Raw genomic sequence first — 13,132 nt, forward strand, 5'->3', positions numbered from 1 at the left:
GCCCACAGGTAGCTCCTGATTCCGAGATCTCCTTTTGAAAGGGTTTGCCTCTCCTGGACTGTTGTAGAACATTTCTCTCCTAATAGATTTGCAGATGGTTTTCCCCCGATTTTTTTTTTCCCCACCTTGTAGTTGTTGTTAAGGATTACAATTTTCTGTCCTGGATGTCCCTTAGTAACACCCAGCCTATATGTGGGAGGATCTGGGAGGGTTCCTACTCCTACCTGTTGCCTGTGGGGAAAGGGAGCTGTGACCGTCAGAACTAGGACGACAGCTTCAGCTTGCCAGGCCAGCTCCTCATCAGAGAGTATGAGAGGCGCAGGTCTGTCTGAGGGCATTCCTAAAGGTGCATTCAGGGTATTATTCATGTATATTCAGGGTTAGTTTGTGTTTCAGGCGATTGAAAACCGAAAGCAACATGGTTCAAGCATATTGAAATTCATTTGTCTCACATGTTAAAAGTAGGCAGTGGGGGGCTCGTAGGATGGCTCCATAATTCTTCAGGAAGCAGATTCCTTCCTTCTGCCCTGTGGCTCTGCCATCCTCAGCATGTGACTTCTAGATGCTGGGACAAGATAGCTACTCGAGCTCTAGCTGTCTTCTTTGCATTGTACCTGACAGGAAGGACAAAGAAAGGCACACCCTACCCTTCAAAGATACTTCCTGAGGTCTTATTTATATAAAACTTTGCTTGTGTCCCTGAGGCAAGAACTTAGTTACCTGGCCATACTTGCTGTGAGAGAGGCTGGGAAATGTAGCAGAGAGCCCCCAGAGAGACTTGAAGACCCTCATATGGGTCCCACACTAATTGGGGCAGCAGTGACTCCAGCTAAAATTTCTAGTACTAAGGAAAAATGGAAGAACAGATCTTAGAAGATAACTAGTAGTCTTTGCCACAGAGAGACTTGAGGATTTGTTTCTGCTTTGGGGTTGGGCCTAGAACTGCTATTTGAGGACTCTTTTCTTAGCAGCAAGCCCCTGGAGAGCTTTGAAGACCCTCATATGGGACCCACACTAATTGGGGCAGGCTTTCTAGCAAGGAAGTGAGATCAGGAGAAGAGGGCAGGCTTGGACATTTTACGTGTGTGCATTGAATCCAGCCCTGTTGTCTTGTGTTTGAGCTCTAACGGCCTGTGGTGCTAGATGGGGGCAGTTCTGGGAGGCATGGAGGAGTGGGGATCAGATGGGGAAATCGTGTGTAATCAGAATCAGGAAAACATTCAGAGGACTTGGCTTCTGCTCGGTAGACTGTTTTCAGAGCTCTGTTCTCTGGCAGGGCTGAGAGTTGGGTGAAGCAAGCAAGGCACCTGGGGCCAGCTTTTAAGGGTGATTTGGCACGTGGCCCTCTGACAGTGAATGCCTCCTTAACTTTGGTGCTCTACGTGTCTTACTCACCCACCCGACTCCTGGCCTTGCTCCCTTTTATTTTAATTGAGAAAGAAGCCCAAGTGCGTGGTAAATAAGTCAGTGTATAAAAGGGAAAGTCCCTCCCTCGCCAAACTGTAGTCTTCCTCCCCAAGGGCAGCTCCTGTGCCCAGGCTCTTCTGTACGCTGCCAGCTGGTCTTTCAGAAGGGCTCTGCAGGGACGTCCAGGAGGGGCTGCCTTCACTCATTCCTTCAGCACAAAGTATTGAGCTCCCACTGTGCACAGAGAGGACATTTGTAACAGAGTGGAGGGAAGGAGGAGCAACAGCCCGAGGAGGATGTCAGCTTCTCGCCTATCTCGTAGCCGCATCTCGGTGCTACAAACCAGGCCCCCAGTGAGCACAGCCATGGCATTGGGACACCGTCTCTTTCTCCGTGTGTGTGCCCATCTGTTCTCTCTTTTCCGTCCCTTCTCTTTGTCTCATCCTCCTTGTCTTTGCCTCTTGTCTTTCTCCTCTGTCTCTGTCTTCTGTGGATTTGTGTGTCTTTCTCTGTCAGTCTTTCCCTCACAGGCTGCACACACCTCACTTCTTTCTGTAATATTCCTTCCTTGCTGTGCTTTCTGGAGTTTGTTGTTGTCGTTGTTCTTCTATTACAAGGGTTTGTATGTGACCTTGACTTGCTGTGGCCCTGACTGCTGCTGTTAGATTCAGTCTCTCGGCATCCCAACTCTGTGTTCCTGGGAGAGACAATCACATCGGCTCAGCTTGGGTCCAGCATCTGGCTTGGTCAGCCATGATAGAGGAGGGAGAGCAATTAATTCCCATTAATTCCCAAGAAGGGGCCCGGCAGGTAGGCAGGTACCTCAAAATATGTTTACTGTATTGCACAGGGGTCTGTGGCTTACTGGTGGCTATTAACTAGAGAATCCTTTTGTTAGCTGATCTAGGATTAGCCCCACAGATTCCTTTGATTAGCAGGGCAGGTCCCTGGGAAGTTCTGTCAGCAGCATGCATTCCCTTGGTCTTCTCCCCTTCCACTGACCATTGCCCCCCAGCCTCCCCAACCCCTACCTTATAGGACTTCCTAGTACCTGTGTCACTTTCCAGAGTACTGACTGAAAGCTCTTAAAGAATCTTCAAGGCTGTTCAGTCACCCATGTTTATGTCCACAGGCTGGTCCTAGGCGTTCCTCTCCATTTGAGTTGGGGAATGTCCAACTTTCTGACAGTTGCCTTGCTCTGTCAGGGAATTGGTGGTTAGGTGAAAATCATCACCACCTTGATTCTAACCAGGGTTCATTAGTTCCTGTCTTTGCTTGGCAATAAGCTTAAGAAAACGATATGCTTTTGTTTCCCCCTAAGAGTTATCTCCTTGGGGAAACACCACCCAAATACCTGAGGGAGAGAGCTTCACATGACCAAAGCATGAGACCTGAGCTGCACTGGGAAGTAGGAACGCTGTGCAGTTAAGTGGGGAGAGAGCTCAGTGAGTGGTCGCTGCTATATTTGGGGAAAGTCTTACAGAGGAAGTGGGGGTAGAGCTAGACCTTGAAGGTGAGAGTTCTTGTTGGTTATGGCAGGAGGAGGAGGGGAGGCCATTTCCTTTGTGTGTAATGTGGCACCAGTAAAGAAAGTCTGGCTGAAGGAGAGTGTGCAAAACGGGTAGGAGTAGGTAGAGGTGGTCTGGAGGATGAGCCCAAAATATTTTGTAGTAACATTTGAGGTTCACATAAACACTCTTTTTGGAGGCGAGGGGCAGTAATTAGAGGTGTCGCTTGGAACCCCTTGTATCTTCCCGATGGATCAGAACAGTCCTATTCAGCTGGGGTGAGGTGCTGGGATCCCCGACACAGGGCCCAGAATCACTGACGTGTGAAGACCTGGAATGGAAATCCTGCAGTGCTGACGGGAGCCTAGGGAACACACAAGTCAGCTCAGGACCCCATGGACCCCACGGAGAATTGGGAGGTTTGGATAGAAATGGGGGTGGGGAAGATCAGTGGGGTCCATGTGAGCTTAGGTTAGCCTCTCTCAGTCTCAGTTTTGTCGTCTGTAAAATGGAAGTAGGAATGTCCATATTTTGGGGTTGTAACAATTAATTGAGAAGGTGTATGTGAAATTGTCAGGCATATGTCAGGCTTATTTTTTTTTCTTTGAACACTTACATGAAAAACATTGTTCTTCTAATTCCTAGGTGACCTGCCACCTCCATTCAAATTCGCCTCACTTATTAATGGGCCTCTTGTCCCCACTCTCTAATGTGGTCATGGAGCGGTTTTGTGCCCTGGGTGGCTTGGGATCTTGGGAGTCTGAGTGGGGAAGAGTGAGTGACGTCTACCCTTCCCAGGCCTGGGAGGGATTTCCAAAAATGGTTCTGGTTGTCAGAATTTATGAAGATGTGTTCATGCATGCCTCTATGTCTTGGCAACAGTGATGAGATCTTCATGGGCGCTCTCAGCTGGGGCACATGGGGCATGCCCCTCCGTTTGCCTGTTCTGGTTCTGACTAGTCCCTTGGCCCCTTTGCCTTCGGCAAATAGGGCAGAAGTGATACATTCTAAAGAAAGGCTGGGCTTCTGTGCCCTCAGCTCAAGCCTGCCAGTGACGTGATGGTTTTCCTTCTAGGTCTGCTGACATTTGTGAACTGTGCCTATGTCAAGTGGGGCACACGTGTGCAGGACGTGTTCACTTACGCCAAAGTCCTCGCGCTCATTGCCATCATTGTCATGGGTCTCATCCAACTGTGCCAGGGTAAGAAGGGCCTGAGGGGGGAAGGCGGGAGGCTGATTCCAGGAGTTCCCTGGGGTTCTCTGAGGAGGATGCGGGAATCTGTTAGCTTTACTGCTCAGCTCTTTCACGTACATGCTAAACTGTGTCAGTGAGAGCAAGAGATCTGTTCCTGGGCCCCTTGGGCCAGGCTGACGTGGCCAAATGGACATGAGTGAGCCCTTCCCTCAGAGCTGCTTTCCCTTGGTAGAGGCTGGGAGCACTGTAATAAGCCAGCCAAGGACCTAGAGCTTTTGAAATGTGGGTCATCATTAGGTCATACAAATGATCAGCAGGGATAGAGTGAGCCCTGCTCTGCCTCCTGTTTTGGTCTGTGATTGCCAGGCAGTGAGTAGGATGCCTTAACCCTCCTTGAGAGGGTTGGAGGGTGTGTGGGGGAGGAGATGGGCTATGGAAATGAGTTGTTACTTTCAGCCTTTACTTTTCATCTGGACTTGCTCTTATTCAGCATTCCCTCCCAAAGTCAGCCCTCAGAAAAATATTAAAATACTGTGAGGTTGGCACTGTCTTTTCTGCAGTTTGACTTTAGGAAGCTTTCTTATTCCTGTATTGGAGCAAATTGGCAGTGAGGATAACAGGCCTCCCAAGATCTCCTGAGCCCTTACAGAAATCCTGAGGTGTCTTCAGGGCGCTGAGATCCCCATCTCAGACCTATTGGATCAGACTGGTTGGTTTGGAGTTGAAAAAGGCATGTTTTTAAGAAGTACCCTGGGTAGAGTGGCCAGTTAGCTCAGTTGGTTGGAGTGTGGTGCTGATAAAACCAAGGTGGCTGGTTCGATCCCCGCATGGGCCACGGTGAGCTGTGCCCTCCTTAAAAAACAACAGAAGTACGCTGGGTGATTCTTAGGCAGCTGGTTTAGCACCTTTGAGCACATGTCTCAAGTTAGTGCAGCTAGCTGTCTGGATATTCTTTGGAGCCTCAGAAACATCTTGGGATCCAATTGGGTAGTTGAGTAATCCTCTCCCCAAAATCTGTGCCTTAGGGACCCACTTCTGTGTGTGATGACTGACACCCCTGGGGCATGGGTATTTCTATTCTCCCTTCTCTTGCTGTACACCTAGCCCTTTTTGCACATTGAGGGATGGATCTAGGCTTTCTGCAGGGAGTGACAGCAGGCTTCCTTAGAAGTTTGGGTCTTGTTAAACACCTGCAGTGTGTCCAACAGTTCTCTCTCCTGGGCAGCTCAGGAGAGCTGCTGCTTCCTCAGCTTTCAAGTCTGTAGTCTCTGGAACAATAACAAGAAGAACAAGTGCCTAGGCTGGCTCTGCAAGAATGTGGCTGACCCAGATCTACCCCAGCCCCAGTGAGAGATGAGAGCCCAGTTCCTGAATAGCCTGTGATCTCCTGCCCCACTCCACCACAGCACTGCAAGCAGAGCAGAGTTCTCTCTGTGAGACTGAGGAGCCCGTTTGACCAGAGTACAAATAGTGTGGTCTGAGCCAGGAGAAGTAGTTCCACAGGAAGTGGAAACATGACTCCTTGACGATAAACAGGATTCTTTCTAAAAGTAGGAAGAGCTGTGGCCTGCTGTCAGGTCACTTTCAGGAACTGGAAATTCACTAGGGCTTTGGAAAAGGTGTCTCATCAGGAGTCACATCAGAGGGTAAACAGGAATGCCCCTGCCTTTCTGACATTTTCTAGTTTTACTAAAGGTATATGAACTTTCCGGAGGGAGTGGGGGTGGGGGTGGTAAAATGCAAAGAGCTGGTGGTTGCTGTTCTTTTGGTTTTAAATTATGTGTTTTTTCCCACTTCTCTCTTTCTTCTTGCTTTTCCATTCTTTTCTTGACCCTCGTCCTTTCTCCTTTTTTTCCATCATCTCTTCCTCTTCCTTACTTCTCCTCCCCATCCTCCCCTTCTCACACCTTCTGTCTCTCCTTCCCTGTTCTTCTTTTTTCTCTTCCTGCTCCCTGAACCCTCACCCACCTTTGCCCCCATAGGACACTCTGAGCACTTTCAGGATGCCTTTAAGGGTTCCTCCTGGGACGCAGGAAACCTCTCTCTCGCCCTCTACTCTGCCCTCTTCTCTTACTCAGGTTGGGACACCCTTAATTTTGTAACAGAAGAAATCAAAAACCCAGAAAGGTAAAGGTGGGCTCTCCCCCTCACTCCCCAGCTCTCATTCCTGCCTGTAGAGGGCATGCTTGCCCTCTTCCCTCCCTTCTCCCTCCGTCTCTCATCCTTCCCTACTCCCTCTGCAACTCAGAGGGATTAGGGGTTAGGATGGGAATGAGTGAAGGTGAAAGCCCCTGCCTCCTGGTCCTCCTATTCACACTGGAGGCTCCCAGGGCCCTTCCTCAAGGAGAAGTCCTTCAGTGGGTAGCAGCAGACCCAGCTGGGCTAAGGTGTGAGGACCTTGCCCTCTGGTACTGACCCTGAGGCCTGGGGAGCCAGAAGTTTATTCTGGGCAACCAGGTCCCTAGCCTGGCCTCTAGTCCTGGAGTACACTGCTCCTTCTTCAGTGGGACCCATTGGTCCTAGTGTGGGGAGCATCAAATACTGATCATGAGCTATCTTCACAGAGAAGGGTTTCTCTCTCTCAATCGCTCCCCCCAACCCTCAGGGGCGTGGGATACAGCCCCACCCTAGGCCACATGGGGAAGAGGTGCCTCAAAGACTCAGAGGCCAGGGAACTATAAATGTCAGAAAGATCCGTGGGTGAACTTTGACCCCAAGGAGAGGTTGGTACGAGGCAGTCCTGTCTCACTTGTCCTGACAGAAATTTGCCCCTGGCCATTGGGATTTCTATGCCAATTGTGACGCTCATCTACATTCTGACCAACGTGGCCTATTACACAGTGCTGAGCATTTCAGATGTCCTTGGCAGTGATGCCGTGGCTGTGGTGAGTCTCTGGGGATCCCCATTTGTTCATCATTTTATGGTACTGAATGGTCCAGTCTCTTTCTGCAGCCACTCCAGCTCTGCAGGGCGAGGTGGTGGGGCTAGGCCAGAGGGACGGACTGCTCAGCAGTGACTGTTTGTCCCAACAGCCTAGATGCAGGAGGCTTATGAAACGCTGTGCTATGCTGAGTGCCCCTCTGTGCTCTGCCCCCAGACATTTGCTGACCAGACATTTGGCATGTTCAGCTGGACCATTCCCATTGCGGTTGCCCTATCCTGCTTTGGGGGCCTCAACGCATCCATCTTTGCCTCATCAAGGTACTGTGTCTCTGTTTCAGTGATAACAGACTCCACTGTTTAATTCTCTGAGGCCTTAGGTGAGCCCGTAAGAGCTCTTCTTTCCCCTCTTCCTCTCAGAAATACAGGGTGTGTGTGTGTGTGTGTGTGTGTGTGTGTGTGTGTGTGTGTGTGCGTGCGCGTGCGCGCGCGCTCGCACAGGCGCATATGCTTGCCTTTATGCAGACGTTTGTGTGCTGGTAGCTCATGTTTCCACCTGAGGCGAGGACAGATTGGTAGGAGGTAGAAGGGAGGAAGGCAGTAGCTTGGAGCAGGGACCCTGTCACTCAGGGACCAGACTCTAGGCTCCCTGTGGGTTATGAGCCAGCCCCAGGAGTCATTCCTTCAGTAAATGATTATTGAGCACTTACGTGTACTAGGTACAGGATGACTCTGCCCCTCACCTCACACTGAGGCCTATAGGTAGGCTCCTGCTCTCCTCTCGGTGCAGACTTACCTATAAGAGCACCAACCTTCCTGTTGTTTTAGAGAAAGGAGCGGTCTGCCTTGCCAGGCTGATGCTGCTACCTGGTCGCAAGGTTCCGCGCTTCCCTTCTTCTTCAGAACTTTGCTTCCTCAGTTGGCCCTTTTATTTGGTGGGTGTTTGGTTGGAGCCATCGCTACATAAGCTTCTCCCATCTCCACTTATAGAAGTCACAAAACAGCTTTTGCCATCTCCCCTCTTCCTTACTGGACACATTTCTTGAGGGAGTAGTTTGCATTTCAGCTGTCATTCATTTATTTACCTATTACTCTTTGGCTTCTCCCAGCTAAAAAATAGTCTTATTAAGGATATCAGTGACCTCCTTCTTAGTCTGCTTTCCGTCCTTATCCTGCTGGACCCATGAAGCAAGTGATGCTGACAGCCTTCCACACTGCTTCTCAAATGATTCCTGTGGCTCTGTGACATTCTGGTCGTGTAGAAGAAGGCTTCTTTCCTGATTTGTCTTCCACTCACCCTATAAATGTTGCTATCCCCAAGGCCAGGAGTGTAATAGGCATTCAATAACTATTTGCCACATGAACAGATAGGAGGATGAATCAACAAAAGAAAGTTTTGCCCTACTCATTCTTCTGACTAGTTTAACACTCCAGTTCATGTACCTGGGGCACCCAGAGTAACAGAGAGACCAAAGCCTTCTAAAAGAATATGGTGTTCTCTTCCCTCACCTCAGCCTGCTGTGGCCAAGATTGCACCTAATGGCTCTTTACAAGCTGCCCTACCCAAACAAGGTGTTTCCCATAGCCTCGCCCTTATTGATGCCCAAGCATCCCTACTGGCCTTGCCAGTCGTCTTCAAGTACCTGGGTGGCAGATGCCTTCTAACCTCACTTAGCTTTCTGTGCCATTGACCAGATGGGGGTGGAGCGGACTCGAGAGTAAGGCTCTTGACCTGCATGTAAAGGGAACTGTGGTGATACCCAGATAATGCATAGGCATTTCTGCCTGGCTTACATTCTGATGTTTCTCTTTATTACCCATGTGGTGGCTTAGCTGTCTTCGGCTTTGTGTTAGACACCTTTGCCTCACCTACAAATCGTGCCCTTCCAGAATCCTCTATCACATTTCTTCTCTCCCTAGTATAAATTATGAACTTCAATGGGCCAACCCCAACATCTTGCCCTATGATACCTCTCCAGGTGATATCCTCAGCTCCTGGGCTCTACCTGGATGGCCTCTAAGTGTCTCAGACTGAATATGCACCCACATGTGCTTCGTGTCCAGCTGGGATGTTGTGGACTGTCAGTCTTCCTTGCTTGGCCTCTTGGTTTTATCTTTGTGTACACACACACACACACACACACACACACACACACTCAACTCACCAGATTTGACTGAGGTTATCACATCTGTCCTGGTCTCTCCTCAGTCCGGGCGTCTGTCCTCATTCAGGCCTCCTCTCTTATAGGACAGTTGTCAGTCCTCCTATGGGACTGAGGATGCTCTTGTCTGGCCTTGTCCTCTACCCTGGCTCTCCCAGTTCTGGTTGGCCTCCATGATGCTGCGAAGGTCTCTGGGTTAAATCCTGTCAGGCCCTTACTTCGGAGCCACGCTGGCTCTCGTGCTTGTTACACTCCACAGCATCGCCTGTATGCAGGTTGTTCCCAGCACTCTCCTCACACACCTCAGCCTTGGACTGCAAGCATTCTAGCACCAGCCTTTAAAGAGGCTACACTCTCCTGCCTCTCTCTAGCCTTTGCCTGTGCTGTTTCCTCACCACCCACTCACCTCTGACAAATTCCAGCTCTTCTTCCCAGCCCAGATGTGGTCATCTCTTGTGAAGCTCTTTGTTCCCTCCACCCACCCCCCAGCCTGGTGAGTGGTGTGTGCTCCGTGATGACGCTGACCGCCCTACGTGGCGTGCGTTTGTCTGCTGCTCTGTTTCCCAGTCAGTGGGGCTCTTTAGGTACAGAGAGGACGCCTGGGTTGTCTGTCTGAGTTCCAGGCTCATCCTGGCCTATCACATATCGAGAGCTCAGGGAAGATATATGGACGACATGACAGAAGTCTGGCTTCCCTTCTTTAAAAAGCCATTGTGTTAATATGAAATTTGTGGGGTGGCCCCCTGGTGGGATGGATTGGGTGCCAGGGCTGATGGCAGGTTGAGGCATCTATTGGGCGATGGTGAGGTATCTGTAATTGAGAGAACTGGAGTTTCTGTGGTGATGGTGGGTTCCATAGCTAAGGGCTGGGGGTGTCAGTGGGTAACGGGGTTGGCCATTCATAGACAATGGTGAGGTGCCCATGGTTGAAGAGGGTGGAGACATCTATGGGTAGAGGGGGTCAGTTGGGCTGGACATGCACAAACATGGGATGCTCCTGAAAGACTCCTGTCTGCGTTTTCCTGGGGCGCTGAGCCTACTCTGTCTGAGTGAGGAGTATGGCTGCATGGCTGAGGATCTTGCTGACACATCTGTTATCCCTCCAGGTTGTTTTTCGTGGGCTCCCGTGAGGGCCACCTCCCAGACCTTCTGTCCATGATCCACATTGAGCGTTTTACACCCATCCCTGCTTTATTGTTCAATGTAAGTTCCACTGGGGGACAGTGGGGATGTATCTGTGTAGTACTCCTTCTCCTGACTTGACGAGAAGACTGTTGGCTGGGAGGTATACTATCTTCTTGGGATACTTCCTGAACCTCTGTTTCTTCCTTTTTCTTAAAATTATTCGAAAATACAAAAGTAAAACTTAGTCATATGAGACAAGGCAACTGCTACAAAAGAATATAAAAATGAATTTGTTGGGGCAGCCCGGTGGCTCAGGCGGTTGGAGCTCCATGCTCCTAACTCAGAAGCCTGCTGGTTCAATTCCCATGGGCCAGTGGGCTCTCAACCACAAGGTTGCTGGTTTGATTCCTTGATTCCCGCAAGGGATGGTGGGCTGTGCCCCCTGCAACTAACAACAGCAACTGGACCTAGAGCTGAGCTGCGCCCTCCACAACTAAGACTGAAAGGACAACAACTTGACTTGGAAAAAGACCTGGAAGTACACACTGTTCCCCGATAAAGTCCTGCTCCCCTTCCCCAATAAAATCTTAAAAAAAAAAAAGAAAGAAAAAAGAAAGAATTTGTAAGATTTTTCTATCTTTTCTTTGAAGTCAATGGCTTCTTGTCCTTCTCGCTTTTCATTTTTAAAAAATTATTAAATTATATTTAGAAAAGAAGACAGACAAGTTGTACATCTATCCTAGGGGCCTCTATTCATATCATGGACATCATAGATTTATATATAGTAGATGGCAGTAGAGTGTTTTATTCCAACAAAATTGGTAATTATGAAAATATTCTGACAGATGAGAGTCCTGAAAGAGGACCACCATTTTCTAATTTGCAATATAAGGTTTTATATATATATATATATATATATATATATATATATACATATATATATATATATATATATATATACACACACACACACACACACACACACACACACACACACACACACAAACAGAGACCCTGAGAAAGGGCTTACTCCAAAATTTGAAAAACAGTTCATTTTTCTCGTCATTAGGTCTTACATGGTTTCATTAACTAAGTTTAAATTTTGGATTTATTTCTATTTTGGTGTGTGGAGTGAGGTGGGGGTTCACTTAATTTTTTTCTCAGGTGGCTAGCCAGCTTATACCAATATAATTTGTTGAATAATCCATTTTTCCACAGTTTTCAAATTTTTATCATATAAAAAAATTAGCTAATTTTTAGGATACTTCATATGTGCCAAGTATAATGATATATCCCTTAAATGTGTCATCATCTCAACTAATGCTCCCCTCCAGCACCAAACTTTATTATTTGGCTTTATATTGAATATCTGAAAACAATGAGGATACTTTAGTTTTTTTCTCCCTCTGGAGTTTTCTTGGCAATTTTGTATGTTCATTTGTCTTGATGAATTTTGGTATTGTTTTGTCAAAATAACAAAAAAACCCTCAATATTTTGATTGGGATAGCATTGAATATATATATTTAGGGGAGATCTGACATCTTGTCTTTTAAAGTAATCACATTCCACTCCAGTTTTCTCCTCTCAATACTGGGTCCCACTTCTGTCCCCCAAATGGGCTCTTTTTGTTTTAAATCCTTTGTTGATAATCTGGGGTGATAAGATAGGTAGGGAGAACTCCATATTCTTGAAGTCTAAGCCAATCTGACCTTGTTCCAGGAATCCGACCCCTGTCTTCCAGGGCTCTTTTGTTCCAGAGGGCAGTCTCTGTTATACCTCTCTCCCCAGGGGTATGGATCCATTTTGCTAATCTACATTTCTAAGGCACCAGGACAAGTGAGGTGGTTCTGGAGGAATTTGCCCATTTGTATGCCAGGTAGTTGGGACCCAGTGTAAAGGTCTGGAGGGCATGGTGTTACACATGTTGAGGTTGGTGCATTGAAGTGAGGAGGGCCTCACCGTCTGCCATCAGAAGGAGAAAGGAGTCTGGCTTGTGACTGAAGCAATTGCAAAAAGAAGGGAGGCATTGAGTGGAGGAAGGACCCCCAACAGAAGAGGGAGAGATGCCACCTTGAACGTTAAGGTGGAGAATGGAGCTTTCTGATACCAAGGGGTGGCTGAAGAGAACCGGAGGTGATCCGGTGAAGTTGAGTCAACAGTTGGCAGACTGGTGCTGATGGCTGGATGGTGGCGTCTTCTGGGGTCCCTGATGGTGGTGACACTGCTCACTCCTGCTTCCCCCACCCCCTCCAGTGCTCCATGGCTCTCATCTACCTCACTGTGGAGGATGTTTTCCTGCTCATCAACTACTTCAGCTTCAGTTACTGGTTCTTTGTGGGCCTGTCTGTTGCTGGACAGCTCTACCTTCGCTGGAAGGAGCCCAAACGGCCGCGGCCTCTGAAGGTCAGTGGCTCTGGGCAGACTAGGAGGGGTGGGCCATCCCCGCAAGGTGCCTTCTTCCCCATACCCTGCTCCCCATCCACTATCCACTTTACCAATCTCACTTCCCTCCATTTCAGCTGAGCCTGTTTTTTCCCATCGTGTTCTGCATATGCTCCTTGTTTTTGGTGATTGTGCCCCTCTACGGTGACACCATCAATTCCCTCATTGGCATTGGGATTGCCTTTTCCGGGGTCCCCATCTACTTCCTGGGTGTTTATTTGCCAGAGTCCCGGAGGCCACCCTTTGTTCGGAATGTCCTTGGTAAGCTTCTCTTTATCCATCACTCACTGGCTGTGTATGTGTGTGTGTGTGTCACTGGCTGTGTCTGCGTGTGTGTCACTGGCTCTGTGTGTGTGTGTGTGTGTGTGTGTGCGATGTAGAGGTGGGGTGGTGGCTAACAGCTTCCCCCAT

At 48.7% G+C, this 13,132-nt stretch overlaps 1 protein-coding gene across 8 annotated transcripts in view; it reads left to right on the forward strand.

Moving 5' to 3' along the window:
* Positions 1-13,132, forward strand: part of SLC7A6 (solute carrier family 7 member 6) — a 32,139-nt gene that overhangs the window by 16,269 nt on the left and 2,738 nt on the right. For 6 of the 8 annotated variants that reach the window (XM_081032679.1, XM_081032682.1, XM_081032680.1 and 3 more), the window contains 7 exons: positions 3,991-4,116; positions 6,093-6,237; positions 6,872-6,995; positions 7,209-7,312; positions 10,260-10,356; positions 12,533-12,682; positions 12,799-12,982. In XM_081032679.1, the coding sequence (XP_080888805.1) occupies positions 3,991-4,116; positions 6,093-6,237; positions 6,872-6,995; positions 7,209-7,312; positions 10,260-10,356; positions 12,533-12,682; positions 12,799-12,982 (930 nt within the window). The remainder of the gene's footprint in view (positions 1-3,990; positions 4,117-6,092; positions 6,238-6,871; positions 6,996-7,208; positions 7,313-10,259; positions 10,357-12,532; positions 12,683-12,798; positions 12,983-13,132) is intronic. The other 2 variants (XM_081032684.1, XM_081032685.1) reach the window with 1 other exon arrangement.

This window comes from Rhinolophus hipposideros, assembly GCF_964194185.1.
Source record: "Rhinolophus hipposideros genome assembly, chromosome: 21".
In the NCBI taxonomy this organism is placed as follows: domain Eukaryota; kingdom Metazoa; phylum Chordata; class Mammalia; order Chiroptera; family Rhinolophidae; genus Rhinolophus; species Rhinolophus hipposideros.